This window comes from Neoarius graeffei, chromosome 7 (assembly GCF_027579695.1).
Source record: "Neoarius graeffei isolate fNeoGra1 chromosome 7, fNeoGra1.pri, whole genome shotgun sequence".
NCBI classification, from domain to species: Eukaryota; Metazoa; Chordata; class Actinopteri; order Siluriformes; family Ariidae; genus Neoarius; species Neoarius graeffei.
This window is the reverse complement of record NC_083575.1, coordinates 13,836,054-13,855,164: the sequence shown is the minus strand read 5'-3', so window position 1 is coordinate 13,855,164 and position 19,111 is coordinate 13,836,054. Positions and strand designations below refer to the sequence as shown.

Sequence of the window (19,111 nt, the reverse complement as noted above, 5' to 3'; positions counted from 1 at the left end):
ACAAAACTCAATTGTGAATGGTTTGTGTTTCCATTGAGTGATGGCCTGTATATTAAAGCTGAGTTTTCTCCTCTCGCAGTAGCTCTGACAGCGTTCTTTTTTTCAGAAAGGTAGCATTTCCATTTGCTCGTCATGTCATATATGACTTAAATGCAAAAAATATTTCACAAAGTCTTGCTTTATCGAATCAGCAGAAAATCCACGTTATGTGAGCATAAAAACATTTTTGTTTTCAAATTTAAAATTGCTTATTAAGCAGGTTAATGAAAACATGCCTCCTGACACTGGAGACTCCTTCCTGAAAACCTTACCATATCAAGGATAATACATTTTTTCTTTGATAAATAATGTTTCATTTTTATGGGCTTGATTTTATACAAGCTGTTTTTAGCTCTAATATGATCCGAATGTAGCGAGGTATCGAGTTAATGGAGTCTTATAATGTGCTGTAGTTATATTTCATATAAGTGGAGTCATTTTCATAATCTCTTGCTAGGTGTTAATGGATTTGGATGAGCATGAAATCACACTGTGTCTGGCAGAGCGAGATAGGGTCACGTCGTCTTGTTATGCTTCATGCTGGGGCTTTGTTTGGGCTGAGATAGCATGGGATGGGGCGGGGGCGGGTGGATGACAGGCGGGAGTCTTCACAATGGGGGAAATGAGTGTGCTGATGAATATTTATGAACAGAGGCTTCAAAGGCCATGTTATGTTCGTGTGCTAATGAATAGGACATCCTTAAGTACATACACAAAGGTCATGAACCTGAGAGTCTATTGAATTATGTGTATATGGAGTCAGTGCCAATTATATACACGTTAAAATGCGTTGCTATTTGGTGCCTGCCTGTGTAACAATGAAATCTGTCCCGAGGGGATCAGAAATGGTCATCGCTGCTTCCTGTTGCAAAACCGATGTTTCTTTGTTGATTGTTGTGTTATGATTGAGAGCTATGGTTCAAAGTATTTGAGGCTTCTCTTGATTGTCATCCACTGTTTTTTTATGATGATACTGCACTCTTTGAATTAAGGAGAAAGGTGTGTGGAAAATGAAGAAATAATTCTTGAAACAATACCGACTTTGCGATACTGACAATACCAATTCGTCTTTGGATGAAGTATTGTATATTGGTGGCATCGAATTTCTTTCCAATTTGAACATGAATTTTAATTTCTTAAGATTCAGTTTTTAAATCTTCTCGAAGCTATAATTTTCTACTTATACTAAACAAAGGCTATGAATTTCTTCAAGCTAACACATGAGGCCAAAAATTGGACTAAGTTCCAAATTCAAGTCCATATTATGCCAAGAATCTGCTCAGCTAAGTAAAAAGAAATGAGTCCATCATTACTTGAAGCCATGAAGTGTCTGTTAATTAATAAAAATAAAGAAAAAACATTGAATTAGAAGACGTGTCCAAACTTTTTCTGGTACTGTGTGTACTTGAGAGGTTGAGGACTCCACTATTTTTCAAACATCCATTTTAGGCTTGTTGAGACAGGACCAAACACATGCTAATGTAGCTTTTCTGTGTGTTCAGCAGTGACCCATGCGCATGATGCTCAGCACCACCAGGAGAAGCCTTCCATCCAGTGCTATAAGTGTGGCCAGCCATGCAAGGGCGAGGTGTTACGAGTGCAGAACAAGCACTTCCATATCAAATGCTTTACATGCAAAGGTGAGTGATTCAGGAATTACAGTGATCTCTGTTGGACTTGCTTGAAATTCTTGAAGACATTTCACCTCTCATCCGAAAGGCTTCTTCAGTTCTGTCTGACTAGTGGGGAGTTCCAGGTATTTATCCTCTAGTGGACCAAAAGCAACCCCTAAGGAGTGCTGTTGAGGTCACATGGGTTGTTGACCCTCTGTCATCCTGTTAGGGTCACTGGAGGCCGGGTGTGAATGGTGTTAGTAGCCTAGAGAGTTGTTAGGGTGGGTCGTTGGCTCTCTCTGCCATCATGTGGGTCATTGAAGTCAACTGAGTCTTGGTGTGGATGTGTATTCAGTTTTCTGGGAAGTATGCCAAGGACTGTATTGTAGGTGACTGATAAGTGGTGTCTCAGACCACCTCCTCTATTCAGTGATGGTTGTTCCAGGTTGACAAAGATGGCTTCTTTTACTCCTCTTTCAAACCACCGGTCTTCTCTGGCTAAAATGCAGTCCTGAAACAAGTGTCCTTTGTTATTGAGATGAAGATAGACTGCAGAGTCCTGGCCTGAGGAACTGGCTCTCCTGTGTTGAGTCATGTACCTGTGAACCGGTTGTTTCATTTCCCCAATGTACAGGTTCATTCATTCTTTGCTGCATTGAATGGCTCAACAACCCATGAGATCTCAATGACTCTCCTTAGGATTGCTTTTGGTCCACTAGAGGATAAATACCTGGAACTCCCCACTAGTCAGACAGAACTGAAGAAACCCTTTGGATGAGAGGTGAAACATCTCATCTCATCTCATTATCTCTAGCCGCTTTATCCTTCTACAGGGTCGCAGGCAAGCTGGAGCCTATCCCAGCTGACTACGGGCGAAAGGCGGGGTACACCCTGGACAAGTCGCCAGGTCATCACAGGGCTGACACATAGACACAGACAACCAGTCACACTCACATTCACACCTACGGTCAATTTAGAGTCACCAGTTAACCTAACCTGCATGTCTTTGGACTGTGGGGGAAACCGGAGCACCCGGAGGAAACCCACGCAGACACGGGGAGAACATGCAAACTCCACACAGAAAGGCCCTCGCCGGCCCCAGGGCTCGAACCCAGGACCTTCTTGCTGTGAGGCGACAGCGCTAACCACTACACCACCGTGCCGCCCCAGAGGTGAAACATTTTCAAGAATTTCAAACAAGTCCAGTTGCCTTCTTTAGCACCTGTGGTTTACTATGACCTGGATGACTGAAAACCTTCATAGACCGTGATCTCTGTTCCACCCTTCCAGATAAATTTTTCCCTCCTCAGGCCTCCTCACTTGCTCTCAAACAGAATGATTCTGACTTGTGTTTGACATGACTCATGTTTTCAAACCTCTCAAAAGAAAGCAGAGCTTGCATAAATGAATGAATGAATGAATGAAATAACGCCTGGTTTCCATTTATTCATTATGGACATTATGAATGGTGATGCCTTTGTGTTGAGCTTATCCATCATACTGTACTTGGAATCCAAATTCAGTGTATTCCTTTGTGTCTGAGGCTTCATGAGATGAAAGCCAGCTTGTCTGCAGAGGATCGTCAAGCTACAACTTTGTTAAAAATCATTTATGGAGACAGTAAAGACAAAGTTCATTCAAGACTGAAGTCCTGATACTCTTATGATAGCAATCTGAATATCTGTGTGTCGGCTCTCTTCATCTGGATCACTGTGTACTGTACGTGATTCCGGAAATGTCATTCCTTCTTTCTTACGAAGCTGATAGCTTATTATCTCTGTACTACAGTACTTTTTTCCTTTCTTCCTTTATGTCTCTCTCGCTCGCTTTGGAGTCATGACTTTTGAAAGTTCATTACAGCTCCTGAGTATTGATTTTAAGTAGTAACACATATTCTTTTGTTGTGTTTTCTTTTAGCTGAATCTCATGTTATCTTATTCTGGACATTGTCTATGGATGTGGTAAATGTATTCATCAATTCATTCATCTTCAGTCACTGTTTTATCCTGGTCAGGGTCGGGGTGGTCTATCTCATGAGGTGGGAATACACATTGGTGGATGTTCATCGCAGGACACCATACACACATCCAGAACATTCATCCTTAAAGTAGCTAAGCTAAAACCTGGCAGGTTTTGAAGGTGGGAGGAAACTGGAGAACCCCTCAGAGATGCATCAGGATGGAATTTCAGATTGAATTCTGTGGAGATAGCAATACAGTCTATTCCTCAGTTAGTTTGGCTCATCATCTCACTCTGGAACAGTGACTCATCCTCATTTCCAGAGGAAAAAGGGCAACTGCTTCTGCTTGTTACTCTGCCAGAAAACACATGGCATCTTGTGACAAATCTACAAGGGGTTCAGCAACATGAGGAACACCTTATACGGTTTGACAGTGTCAAAGATCACAATGCAGACTTCCATTACATGCTACACGATTGGTCAGCTTCTAACAGTCAGCTTAGACAATCCAGAAGCTCCAAGGTTCCTCTGGTACATATACAGGCATGACATCTTTCCATGCATCTTTGGTATTTTTAGCCTCTTTCTAGAATAAAACACAAATATAACAGACATCTTGCTCATGCTCACTCAGTTCCTAGTCAGGTGGGCTGGTAAGTTTACCCACATTCTTCAAGATGGACATTTTGATGAGAAATCAATATCTACCTACAGTCCACCTGCTTCTGACAATACTGTATATACAAGAAGAACGTAGTTTATAAGAGAAACAAGAGCAGCTTCTTTGACTATTATAGTAACTTTTTCCAGCCATTTTCTCTTTAATATGGTCACCTACCAGTTCTTGACCCCAGCCAGCTCTCCTCGATCATACGACAGCTACCAACAGGGGAGGGTGATGGCTAACACAAGCACATATTGTATTTCCAAAATTGCAGTTCATGCTCCATCACAGTGCAGTAGACACACTCAGCAGAAAGTGCTGTCTGCCCTCTTCTGCATACACAGCTATTGTTACTGTGATTCTCTAGAAAGAGAGAGAGAGAGAATTCCATTTCTCCCAACCAGAAAGCATGGCCACTTTCACTCTTTGCTTCCTAGCAATGGATGGATTCAAACTTCTGAACTCCATATGATCATGATTTTAATCATGCTTTAAAGATTTATGTTGCAACACTATGTTGGAACCTCTAACCTCTATCTGTGGTCTGGCCAACTGATGAGTCAAATATGGGGGAAAGCTCATTCCAGTTCCTGATTTAGCTGCTAATTTTCAACTTCTTGTGGGGCGGCCTTGGGCTGAGGTGCCCTTGAGCAAGGTACCTGACCCCTGACTGCTCCCCGGGCGCTCTGGTGTGGCTGCCCACTGCTCTGAGTGTGTGCGTGTGTTCACTGCTTCAGATGGGTTAAATGCAGAGGATGAATTTCACTGTGCTTGAAGTGTGCATGTGACGAATAAAGGTTTCTTCTTCTTCTTCTTAACGTCTGGCTTCTATTGACACTCAGATGTAGTTACTAATTTATCCACTAGAGGTCCTTGATTTGAAGTTACAGTATTTGGCTTCATTCTCCAGTGTCAATGTCTTTGTAATTGAAACGTAAAGTGGATTCTGAATGTCCAATGCCCAGCGTTCCACGAGGGGCATATTTCTTTCAGGACATAAACTTTTAATCATTTGTTTCACTTAACCCTAGCAGATTGCTGAGAATTTCACATTCAAAGGCACTATTAAACCAATCATCATACAAGTATGAATGTAGGACCAGGTAAAAAATTAGCTAAATCCAGCATAGGGGATGAATAATGCTGCCGTGAATGCTAGCAAATGTCAATGAGAGGTTATAGAAATGTATTTGTGTGACATATATTTTTATAAAGTTACCAGCTTGACAGCCTTCATAGTCTATTGTAGTCATATAAACAGGCAGGTTATTGGTATTAGCAATATAAAGTTATTCACTCAAATAAGTGTCATGACATGGCCTGCTCTGAGCATCTTGCTTGATTTGCCTGATCTAAAGTCAAGAAATAAATTACAACCTGTACTGAGAGGCTGTTACATTTTCACACACTTCACATACATGACTCACTAACTGGACTATATAAAGCACACTGTGGCAGAGACAGAGCTCTTGTCTCAGTTAATGACTTCATGTCGATGACACTGGGTGCTGAATTTTGGGAACACTGAAGAATATTAGTCAAAGCTATTTTAAGAACAATGGCCTCGTTTTTAAGCAAACACAGTGGATGCTAAACAGATTGTAACCTTGTGGGATCTCTATAATAAAGAAGCAAAATGATCAAGGACTTTTTTCAAGGACGTTTCAACATCCATTATCCAGATTTATTTCTGGACTTGTTTGTCTGAGATGAGGGGAAATGAATCATGGTCTCTTTATGGGGGAAAGAATAATTAATGAAAGTTTATGACTGTTTTTGGGGAAAGAAGTAAATATTAATTTATTATGTTATTATGTTAATATAAGGGCGGCACGGTGGTGTAGTGGTTAGCGCTGTCGCCTCACAGCAAGAAGGTCCGGGTTCGAGCCCCGTGGCCAACGAGGGCCTTTCTGTGTGGAGTTTGCATGTTCTCCGCGTGGGTTTCCTCCGGGTGCTCCGGTTTCCCCCACAGTCCAAAGACATGCAGGTTAGGTTAACTGGTGACTCTAAAGTGAGTGTGAATGGTTGTCTATGTGTCAGCCCTGTGATGACCTGGTGACTTGTCCAGGGTGTACCCCGCCTTTTGCTCGTAGTCAGCTGGGATAGGCTCCAGCTTGCCTGCGGCCCTGTAGAACAGGATAAAGCGGCTACAGATAATGAGATGAGATGTTAATATAATAGGAAGTTTCATTATGTAATAGTATTGTACCTGAGAATATTGATTCTTTTCTATGTGATTTATTTTCACATTACTTTTCTTAATGTGATTTTTTATTTTCACTTTTTTTTTTTACATGCATCTTTATTTTTAGGTGTAAATTTTCATGATTCATTTGTTTTCCACAAATGATTCTTTATACATCATACTTTTTTTTCCAGATGTAAATTTTCACGTGATTCACTTCATTTTCACAAATGATTCTTCACACATGATTCTTTTATTTTCAGATGTAAATTTTCATGCGATTAATTTATTTTCACAAATGATTCTTTACACATGATTCATTTATTTTCAGCTGACTTATTTTCCACAAGTGATTCTTGATACATGATTCTTTCATTTTCAGATCAAATTTTTTCACAATTCATTTATTTTCCACAAATGATTATTTACACATAATTCTTTTATTTTCAGATGTAATTTTTCCCACACGATTCACATTGTCAGGGTGCAGGCACTGATGGATGTAGGCGCAGGGGAGAGTGGGAGAAGCAAGCTGTAGACTGGGCCAAATCGGAAGATGAGAATCGTGGTCAGAGAAATGGGGCGAAGCCCAGAAAACGTTGAAGTTCTTTGACAGACAAGGGCACTAGCCAGGATGTGACAGTGGCCACTTTGGACTGGTCCATACTGACTCCCTCTGTACTGATTATACACCCCAAAAAGGAGATCTGATGCACGTGAAACTCGCACTTCTCAGCTTTCACATACAGATAGTTTTCTGGAAGATGGGTGAGTACCGATCTGACATGTCCAAGATGGCTTTCTTTGTCTGGGGAGTAGATCAGGATGTCGTTGATATACGCCACGACAAATCTCCCCAAAAGGTCTCGGAACACGTCATTGATCAGGCATTGGAAGACACTGGGCACCGAAGAGAGGCCATATGGCATCACCTGGTACTCCAAATGCCAGCAGTGGTACTGAAGGCTGCCTTCCACTCATCTCCTTCTCTGACTTGGATCAGGTTGTAAGCACTGCGTAGGTCTAGCTTGGAGAAGATCTTGGCCATACATAGCTGTTCTAGGGCTGAAGGAACCAGTAGAAGAGGTTAAGGGTATTTTTACCATGATTTGGTTAAGGCCCCTATAGTCAATGAAGGCCACCCCCTTTCTTCTTCACAAAGAAGAAGCCCGCTAAGGCTGGTGAGGTGGATGGGCAGATGTACCTCTGTTTTAGTGCTTCCTGCACATACTCCTCCATAGCAGCTTGCTCAGTCTGTGATAAAGGATAGATGCGGTTGCGTGGAGGGGAAGTACCTGGGAGGAGGTCAATAGCGCAGTCATAGGTGCGATGTGGGGGCAGGCCACAAGCTTTTCCTTTACTGAAGATCTCCTTCATGTCCATGTAGCATTCGGGAACATTATCCAGTGAGTCAGGTGAGGGACTCCCCACAGATGTGGAGGTGAGGGTCAGTTGGGGACGCAAAAGGCACTTCTGAAAACAGGTGGGTGACCATTGGAGAATGTCCTTATTTTGCCAGGATATCAACAGGTCATATAGTTGTAACCATGGGTAGCCCAGAATAATTTCGTGATGTGCTGTGAAGGTGATCAGAAGTGAGATGAACTCTGAGTGGAGGACTCCCACCTGAAGGTGCAGTGGGGATGTGCGAGTGGCGATGAGTCCATCCCCTATGAGACCTCCATCAATGGTGCTGATGCTGAACAGTCTCTGCAGGATGTTAGTGGGCAGGCTGAACCTCTGGACAGTTGTGCTGGCGATGAAACTTCCCTCTGCCCCTTAGTCAACGAATGCAGATAACACGTGTGTTGACGAGGATAGTTTCAACAAGACTGGTATTTTAAAGGACTGAGCTTTAAGTGGTGTCAGAGAACTCACCGGGCAGGGCCAGATTTTGATGGGACTGGTGCGTGGAGGATGAATGGGGCACTTGGAAATGGGATGACTAGAATCCCTGCAGTAGAAACAGAGACCCTCGCACTTTCTTCTTTCTCTTTCAGAGCGTTTCAGTCGAGTTTGTGATATCTCTGTGGGTGTGTTGGTGACAGGAGCTGGCCTGGCAGTACTCTTTAGAAACAGCCAACTGCTGATTAGATGGTCCAGTTGGATGGCAAGATCAATGAGTGAGTCCAGGGTGAGGTGTTCATCTCTACATGCAAGCTCACAGAACACTTCCGTACGGTTTGTTCCAGCCGCCACCTGCCGCGAGGGTTCAGAAGTCCAGGGCATATTCTGCAATTCTTCTTGAACCCTGTTTGATCGTCAGCAGACTTTCACCAACTTTGATGCCTTCTGGTTCGTGACTGAAGACTCGCTTGAATAACTTGAGGAAATGGTTGTAAGACATTATGTGCTCACCTCCACACTCCCACACAGCACTCGCCCATTGCAGAGCTTTTCCGGTCAGTAGTGAGAGAAACTTGGCGATTTTAATTTAAAAATTTTTTAAAATTATTATTTTTTTTTTGCTTCTCAGATATACCGGCGAGAGATGAGAAATACAGAGAACACTGGAGAAGAAATCCCTTACAGCTGGCAGCATCGCCGGTGTATTTCTCGGGTAGCAAGACGAGCTTATTGGAGCTTGTGGAGGACTCAGGGCGCGTTAGGAGGGCCTGCTACATCACAGCAGCAAGCTGCACCATCCTGGTGTTGAGGTCGCTGAGCATCTGCTGATGTTCTCCTAAGAAGCACCCTTGCGCGTTCAGAGCAGTCTGCTTCACCTCCTCTGCTGCATCCATTGAGGGCAAAGTATCCTGTCAGGGTGCAGGCACTTACGGATGTAGGTGCAGGGGAGAGCGGGAGAAGCAAACTGTAGACTGGGCCAAATCAGAAGACGAGAATCATGGTCAGAGAAACGGGCAGGGGTCGGTCAATCGGCAAACAGGATGTACTGGGCAAGACGAGAAGGCGAGGTTGGGGAAAGTGAGAATACGAGAGGTCAGGCAGACTGTAAACGGCTTGATACGACAGGAGAGAAACACTGAATGATACTTCGTGTTGAGTGAGAGAGGGGTTTAAGTACTGAGTTGATGAACCAGGAAATGCGTGACAGGTGTAAATAATAGACAGGGGACAGAGGGCGCTGTGATTCGTGGGAAGTGTTGTTTGAAGTGTCCATGTTTGGAGGCTGTTTCGAGCTTGTGCTCTCAATGCTGTTACTGGCACACATATTTTCCACAAAATGATTCTTTCAATGGGATTCTTTTATTTTCAGATGTAAATTTTCTCATGCTTCATTTATTTTCATAAATGATTCTTGACGCATGATTCTATCATTTTCAGATCAAATTTTTTCCAAAAATTCATTTATTTTCACAAGTTATTCTTTTTACACAATTCTTTTATATGTATGTATTTTTTTTATCTTATTCTTATTTTTACATAGTATGATTGCTTTACACATGATTCAATCATTTTCACATTCAGTTTGTACACATTCAATCGTGATTTTTACATGATTTGCATGCGGTGGTGTTTTTTTTTTTTAACCACATGATTCTTTAATTTTTACATATGATTTTGTTTGGCTAATTCATGTTCACATGTTAGCCATGGCCTAATGGTTACAGAAACAGTTTTGGGCCCAAAAGGTCTCTGGTTCGAATCGAACCAGGACCAGTAGAAATGGCTGAAGTGCCCTTGAGCAAGTCACCTAACCCCCAATGGCTTTCCAGGCTGCTCTGGATAAGAGCATCTGCTAAATGCCATTAATGTAATGAGTCTTTATCATGTTCACGTGTTAATTTTTGTTGTAGACTTGAGTTCACTTGCAATTTCTCACACAAGCACATATATTTTTAAAAAACAACATGGTCATAAATTAAATGTATGTGATTTTTCTGAATACATAACGTTCAGAAAAAATGGTGTAATTGTACAAACCTGACTGTATTCCAAATTATATGGAAATATACAATATGTTAGCAATGTTTATGCTTTAATATTGGGTATTTGTGTGTTTTGTGTTAGTGTGTGGTTGTGACCTGGCACAAGGTGGGTTCTTTATGAAAAATGGAGATTATCTGTGCACGCTGGACTATCAGCAGATCCACGGCACTCGTTGTAACACGTGCGGTGAGTTTGTGGAGGGCGAGGTGGTCACTGCACTGGGGAAAACTTACCACCCTTCCTGCTTCGTCTGCACCGCCTGCAAGTAAGACATCAAAAGTCAAATAATCATGATCATAATAACATAAATAATAATAATAATAATAATAATAATAATAGACTTTATTAATTTCATATTCATGTCAAACATGGTATCCTTCCTTGACTGTCCACCAGCATGTCCCACATTACATGTTTAACATTTATTATATAACACTATAGAAGGTCCATGCAAAGAAGTTAGTTCCTGTTGTCACTGATGTTATAGCGGCCTTGTTTTTGTCTTTTGTTGTTGTCCCACAGAAGGCCATTTCCTGCTGGAGACAGAGTGACGTTCAATGGAAAGGATTGCTTGTGTCAGTACTGTGCTGAGCCCATGTCCCCCATCCCTTCCAAGAACATCATTGGACCGGGCAGTGAGTCATCACTAAACACACTTCACGCGCTACATACACACTTGCACAACATACCATAGAACTCCTTACCTTTCACAACTCACCATGGAGAACGTGCTTGGATTGACTTCACTTTTAACTCACTCTGGATAAAGCACTGGTAATCCTTGGCAAATTGCTATGGCTATACATGTTATTACTAGGGCTGTCAAATGATTAAAAAATGTAATCGCGATTAATCTCAGAATTTCATATAGTTAATCGTGATTAATCGCATTTTTTTAATCTGTGTAAATTAATAAGGCTTTTAAAGTGAAATGTTACAATTAAAATGGTGAACACATTTTATGGTAAAAGTACTTGTTAAAAACTGCTGGGACAAGAGAAAATGGTAAGGGAGTTTATTCACTCACATACTAGGCAGTACTGAACATACAAAACACAAAATTGGATTTTGTGATGGATTAGGGAGCTGTAGTCTCAAATATAAAACATGTAGTCACATACTACTGTGTCTCAGTTCAGACATGTGTGACAAAAGAAAATAAAAATGAAATAAAACTTCAGTTGTGCTGGAATTGTATTCAGTCACAGCCTATAGGACTTCACAGTACTGTGCAAACAAAAATAAATTGCAGTTGGACTTCAATAAAGACATTTAGTGTCATATCACAGTGCTACAGCATACTGAAATCTCACTTTACAAAAGTATTTTAGAACTGCAAAGTGCATACCAAAACCAACTCAATCACACTCTTCTTTTGAAATGAAACTTCCTGTTTAACAGACCTTTCTCCATCACTCACACTTACTCTTACTGACACAGCGCGCGACAAGACTCAACAGGAACTACGGGTGACTCGCAGGGCCAAATTAGAATTTGCGTTAATGGCACTATTTTTTTTAATCGCGATAAATTGAGATCGCGTTAATGCGTTATTATCGCGTTAACTTCGACAGCCCTAGTTATTACTGAAAAAAATTAACTGGACACTAACTTTTGTCATTGATTATTTTCCTATCACAATATTCCCCCTATATATTTTCTTCCTGACATATAAGCTAATAGAGATTATCATTGTTCATGGTAATCATTTGTGCTCTATTACTTATGAAGCATGATATCCAGTACTACAGTGCTGGGATTACCGCAATGCCTTAGAATTTCTATTTAGTTTTATGGTATGAGGAACAAAACACTTTGTGGTATGCTATAAGAGGAAAACAATCAGTGATGAGGTGGTGTGATGCAGCTCCGCACATTTTCCTTTACTAGCAAGTGTTTCACTCTTCATAGTACAGCAATTTGCCAATCATATTTTTTAAAAATCTGTTTATAGTCACATTTCTTGGTGTGGAACATCTATGAAGCAAGTTAGTACCTGTTATCATTTCTGTTGTAGCAGCTATAAATACGCAACTTGTCATGCAACTGTGAAACTGCAAAATATAAACTCCTCCATCCTGAAGAAGCTCCCATGTCAGACAACCTCAAGTTTTACCTCAGCTTTAATGGAATTCGCAGAATTTCAGTACCAGTCAAAAGTTTTGACACACCCTTATAATTCAAGGGTTTTTCTTTATTTTTATTAATTAAAAGTTACTTCATGTCTTAAAGTAATGATGGATGTCATTTCTCTTTACTTAGTTAAGCAATTCTTGACATAGATTACTACAGTTGTTGAATAGGGCTAGTTACTATATTTTTTATTATTTACTATTCATTGTTTGATCTCAAACAAATTAAAAAGGCATGAAACTGGTCACTAGTTAACTTTTGACGAAGCACACATAAAAGCATTCCAGGTGACTACCTCATGAAGCTGGTTAAGATAATGCCAGTAGTGTGCAAAGCATCATCAAGGTGTAAATGTTAGATACTTTGAAGAATCTAAAATATCAAAAAAATAATAATTTTAAACACTTTTTTGTTTACCACATAATTCCATATATGTTCCATGTGTTATTCCATAGTTTTGATGTCTTCAGTATTATTCTACAATGTAGAAAATACAAAATGCAGAAAAACCTATTAATGAGTCAGGGTGTACAAATTTTTGACTGGTACTGTACATATAATTGCATGACACAGTGCATTAATATAAGCTTATCATTTCAATTACAGAGGTTACTGTTATCAGAGCTGCTGTTATAGAAAATTAATCAACACCTTCTGACCAAATAAATGAGAGAATTCAACAGAAATGTGGTCGAATTAAATATATACACTCACCAGCCACTTTAATAGGAACTCGTTCTTGATTCTAAGACTCCTGTTCTTGGCTGCAGGAGTGGAACCCAATGTGGTCTTCTTGCATGCTGAGATGCTTTTCTGCTCATCTCTGTGAAGATTCTCAGTCATCCAGGTCATAGTAAACTGTGGGTGGTAAAAGAGAGTAACTGGACTTGCTTGAAGATTCTTGAAGATGTTTCACCTCTCATCCGAAAGGCTTCTTCAGTTCTGTCTGACTAATAGGGAGTATCAGGTATTTATCCTCTCATGGATGAAAAGCAATCCTAAGGTGTAATTGAGTCATCCTGTTGGTGTGGCTCACTGGGGGCTGGGTGTGAACAGCCTAGAGTGTCGTTGGGGTGATCAATGGGTTGTTGGTTCTCTCTGTCCTCCTGTGAGTCACTTAAAACAGCTAGGTTTTGGTGCGCATTCAGTTGTCTGGGAAGTGTGCCAAGGACTGCATTGTAGGTGGCTGATGAATGGTGTCTTAGACCACCACCTCTGTTCAGTGATGGCCTTTCCAGGTTGACAAAAATGGCTTCTTTAACTCCTCACTCATACCAACGATCCTCTCTGGCTAAAATGCATACATTGCAATCCTGAAATGAGTGTCCTTTCTTGTTAAGATGAAGATAGACAGCAGAGTCCTGGCCTGAGGAACTGTCTCTCCTGTATTGAGCCATGCGCCTGTGAAGCGCTTGTTTTGTTTCCCCAATATACGAGTCCGTGCATTCCTCACTGCACTGAATTGCATACACTACATTGTCCTGTTTGTGTCTGGGTATTCTGTCCTTAGGGTGGACCAGTTTCTGCTTCAGGGTGTTACTGGGTCTGAAATGTACCCAGTACTGAATGTTGTGTTTGTAGAAGATCCTCCTGAGTTTCTCAGATAGACCAGAAATGTAGGGAATGACAATGTTCTTGCATTTGTTCCTGTTATCTTCCTTGTCCATTATGTTCCTTTTTCTGCTCTTGAAGAAAGCCCAGTTGGGGTCCTCCCAAGTCAGTGGGAATAATCTAGCCTTCTTGGATTGTGATGTACACATTAGACAAGACAGAAGCCTTAGCATCGAGTTCTACTGGAAACCCACACACACAGACCAGTACCTACTCTTCGACTCACACCACCCACTGGAACACAAATTGGGGGTCATTAGGACCTTGCAACACAGGACTCAGAACATTCCTACAATGGTAGAAGGAAAAGAGAAGGAGCAAAATCACATCAAGAAAGCACTTCAGAACTGCGGGTATCCCAACTGGAACATAACGGACAAGGAAGATAACAGGAACAAATGCAAGAACATTGTCATTCCCTACATTTCTGGTCTATCTGAGAAACTCAGGAGGCTCTTCTACAAACACAATATTCCGGTACATTTCAGACCCAGTAACACCCTGAAGCAGAAACTGGTCCACCCTAAGGACAGAATACCCAGACACAAACAGGACAACGTTAGTGTATGCAATTCAGTGCAGTGAGGAATGCACGGACTCATATAGACCCCTTTCACATGACGTCACCGCGCCGCGAGATTTTGTTAGGCGCCATATTGGAAGACCAAGTACATGCACTCACAATATAAAACAAAGTACGAGCGAGAGTAAAGTGACACGATGGATGATAATTCGGGTTATGTGAGTACATTACCAGCTGCAGAAAGGGCACGGTATGTGGAGAAACTGGCTGTGATTGATGGGTTTGACCCATATGATAAGACTCGCGGCAAGGGAGAATGGAAACATAAGGAGGACCTGACACCAATTCTGCCATCTGTTTGCTACCCAGACATTGTAAACTATTTGTTGTTTACACCCAGTGCCTACACTCAGTGTTCGAACTATGCCGATATTTTCGGGGGGTCCCTTTTTTTCCCTTGGGGCGCTTGCGCTTGTCTCGGAGCACGGATCTCCAAACACATGAGAAGCCTTGCGCTTGTCTCGGCGCGTGGATCTCCAAACACATGAGAAGCCTATCTTACGCACATATCACGCGGACTCCACACCTCCACACACGCATCGCGTCTGAAGTCATAACTCATCAGGGGAAATTGTGTCTGCATTGGCATGTTCAAAAAACAACCTCGTGTCAACAATGATACCACACGCAAGAAAAAAACAAACAAACAGTCAGGCTACTCAACAACCAACCTGGCAGCAGCGAGCAAGCCCCAAACCATCCTAAATTATTATTAAATTGTAGAAGTCTGGGAGGCTTGCTCCTCATACAGTTATCAACTTGGGGCCAATTTAGCATGTTTTAAATCTGAATTTCTTGCGTTTGCTTACCTCAAAGTGTCCACAGATCATGCACAGACTTATCCATTATATCCACAGTTTTTTGCCAAGTCTCACACAGGTTTCTTTCAAGTCTACTGTTGGGCCAATAAATCATAAATAAAACAGCTCAGATTTGTTTGTTTAAGTCATTTGCCACTCCACTTTATTCTCGTGGGTTCACATACCGCTGCCGTTATTTCCCCCTAATCACGAGTTTGTTGGTCTTCCAATATGGCGCAGGGTCTGTTTACTTCCGGTTTCGGGTGATGTCAGTGAAAGGGCTCTCCTGTATTGAATACTGGCTCTCCTGTATTGAGCCATGCGCCTGTGAAGCGCTTGTTTTTTTTCCCCAATATAGACATATTGGGGAAAAAAACAAGCGCTTCACAGGCGCATGGCTCAATACAGGAGAGACAGTTCCTCAGGCCAGGACTCTGCTGTCTATCTTCATCTTAACAACAAAGGACACTCATTTCAGGATTGCAACATATGCATTTTAGCCAGAGAGGATCGTTGGTATGAGCAAGGAGTTAAAGAAGCCATCTTCGTCAACCTGGAACGGCCATCACTGAACAGAGGTGGTGGTCTAAGACACCATTCATCAGCCACCTACAATGCAGTCCTTGGCACACTTCCCAGACAACTGAATGCACACCAAAACCCAGCTGTTTTCAGTGACTCACAGGAGGACAGAGAGAACCAGCAACCCACTGACCCCCAACGACTCTCTAGGCCGTTCGCACCCAGCCCCCAGTGAGCTACACCAACAGGATGACTCAACGACACTTTAGGATTGCTTTTCATCCATGAGAGGATAAATACCTGATACTCCCTATTAGTCAGACAGAACTGAAGAAGCCTTTCGGATGAAAGGTGAAACGTCTTCAAGAATCTTCAAGCAAGTCCAGTTGCTCTCTTTTACCACCCACAGTTTTCTGTTCATCACATTTATAAAGAGTTGCTATGAGTTACTATAGCCTTTCTGGCAGCTTAAACCATCCATCCTTTATCTGTAACCACTTATCCTGTGCAGGGTCGCGGGCAAGCTGGAGCCTATCCCAGCTGACTATGGGTGAGAGGCGGGGTATACCCTGGACAAGCCGCCAGGTCATCGCAGGGCTGACACATAGAGACAAACAACCATTCACACTCACATTCACACCTACGGTCAATTTAGAGCCACCAATTAACCTAACTTGCATGTCTTTGGACTTTGGGGGAAACCAGAGCACCCAGAGGAAACCCACAAAGACACAGGGAGAACATGCAAACTCTACACAGAAAGGCCCCTGTCGGCCACTGGGCTCAAACCCAGAACCTTTGTGCTGTGAGGTGACAGTGCTAACCACTACACTACTGTGACACCTATGAAATGGTCCATTCACAAATTTATTATACACTGGGAGTATAATCAGAAGTGCAAGACTGCACAGGCACACAGCTTAAATAAATAAGGGATAAATTCAGGATAAAATTAGCTCATGTTTAAAGTCTTTAATTTTCTGTAAAGCTGCTTTATGACAATGTCTGTTGTTAAAAGTGCGATACAAATTAACTTGACTTGACTGAGAGGTACAGTAACAGTGCTGAGAACCCATTTTTGTGAATGTCCACTATTATTCACCAAGGTTATTAAATTACACATTATTAAAATTATATGTAACAGTGTGTCAGTAATAGTGCCGAAAGTCTAAGTTCGGCACGGCATCCAAACATGGCTGCTCCGGACTATATTTCCCAAGCGCCACATCGCCCCGCCTGAGTATTAGGAGCACACCTGTTCCCCATCATGCCACAGGACTGACACAGAGACAAACAACCATTTACACTTGTGGTCAATTTAGAGCCACCAATTAGCCTAACCTGTATGTCTTTGGACTGTGGGGGAAACCGGAGCACCCAGAGGAAACCCACACAAACACGGGGAGAACATGCAAACTGCACACAGAAAGACCCCTGTCAGCCACTAGGTTTGAACCTAGAACCTTCTTGCTGTGAGGCGACAGTGCTAACCAAGTCAAGTCAAGTGTATAGCGCTTTTAACAATAAACATTGTCGCAAAGCAGCTTTACAGAATTTGAATGACTTAAAAACATGAGCTAATTTATCCCTAATCTATCCCTAATCTATCCCCAATGAGCAAGCCTGTGGTGACGGTGGCAAGGAAAAACTCCCTCAGACGACATGAGGAAGAAACCTCGAGAGGAACCAGACTCAAAAGGGAACCCATCCTCATTTGGGCAACAACAGACAGCCTGACTATAATATTAACAGTTTTAACATGAGGACAGTTTTGTTGATGTTATAACTCTTCATTGATGGAAACTTGAGTGCAAAACTGTTCATGATAACTGCAGTCCTAAAGTTAGCAAGACAACTGTAGTCCTCAGCCATAAAAGCATTACTGTAAGAGTCCAGAGCATCCTCCAGGTATAACCCTCAACTGTCCTCATGGGGCCGTCCTCCACAGGAGCGGTGCGATAAAACTCCGACCAGACACAGGGCACCAGGATGGATCAAGCAGGTCCGAGGGGCAGAAGAGGCCAGCACCTCAACCCCAGGACCAACATGCAACTCAGAGGGACAGATTGGGGGGAAGAGAGAGAGAAAGAAAACACATGTTGTTAGGTATGCCCTAAAAATGACAAGTATTAAATCTGTGTGGTAGGCTCGCAGAGACGAGAGTCTTTACATCAGGCATAACACACAACAATGGCATGTTAATATGGTAAAAAATATATCATGACCTGCTCTGGCTGGATGCTTGATTGGGTGATGGGAGCACACTCCTCAGCAATGATGAGATGCAGATGGGACCCTTAGGGCTGGCCAAGACAATTCAGTTACATTTCACCGGGTCTGGGACATGCGACAGAAAGTCTGACGGCCGATTCCCTGCAGACTACGATAGCCAGTCGAGGTCTCCACCCTCTCCACCAAAAGATTTCCTGTTGACTCCATGTAACTCAGAGGGACAGATTTGGGGTGGGGGATGGGAGGGAAAGAAAACACAGGTTGTTAGGTATGCCCAATGTCACCTGAATAAGTAGGAGCCATATTGCACTGAGTACAAGCAGGGACTCCGGCAACTAACTATGACAGCATAACTAAAAGGAGAGAGCCAGAAGGTAACACAGGCATGAGGGAGTCCTGGGACATAAAGCAGCCAGCCACTACACCGTCAACAAACTCGAGTGAGCAAGCGAGTGGGGACTGACAGCATCCATACATCCCAGTTTACCAAAATACTCTATGTCTGAGGACCCTCTAGATCTACACCTTTACCTCATAAACACCATTAACAAAAGGCTTGACTAAACAGATATGTTTTCAGCCTAGACTTAAATGCTGAGACTGTGTCTGATTCCTGAACATTACTTGGAAGGCTGTTCCATAACTGTGGGGCTTTGTAAGAAAAGGCTCTGCCCCCTGATGTAGCTTTCACTATACGAGGTACCAGCAGATAGCCTGCACCTTTTGATCCAAGTAGGCGTGGCGGGTCATCGAGGAGCAGAAGTTCACTCAGGTACTGTGGTGCGAGACCATTTAGTGCTTTAAAGGTCAATAGTAGTATTTTATAATCAATACGAAATTTGATTGGGAGCCAATGCAGTGTGGATAAGACAGGGGTG

The 19,111-nt window shown here is 42.3% G+C and overlaps 1 protein-coding gene across 1 annotated transcript in view; it reads left to right on the top strand.

Annotated features, from left to right (window-relative positions):
* The window catches only part of ablim1a (actin binding LIM protein 1a), an 83,570-nt gene that overhangs the window by 31,271 nt on the left and 33,188 nt on the right, over positions 1-19,111 (top strand). Inside the window, exons 2-4 of the mRNA XM_060925314.1 lie at positions 1,545-1,679; positions 10,434-10,617; positions 10,875-10,987. Coding sequence (XP_060781297.1) covers positions 1,545-1,679; positions 10,434-10,617; positions 10,875-10,987 — 432 coding nt within the window. The remainder of the gene's footprint in view (positions 1-1,544; positions 1,680-10,433; positions 10,618-10,874; positions 10,988-19,111) is intronic.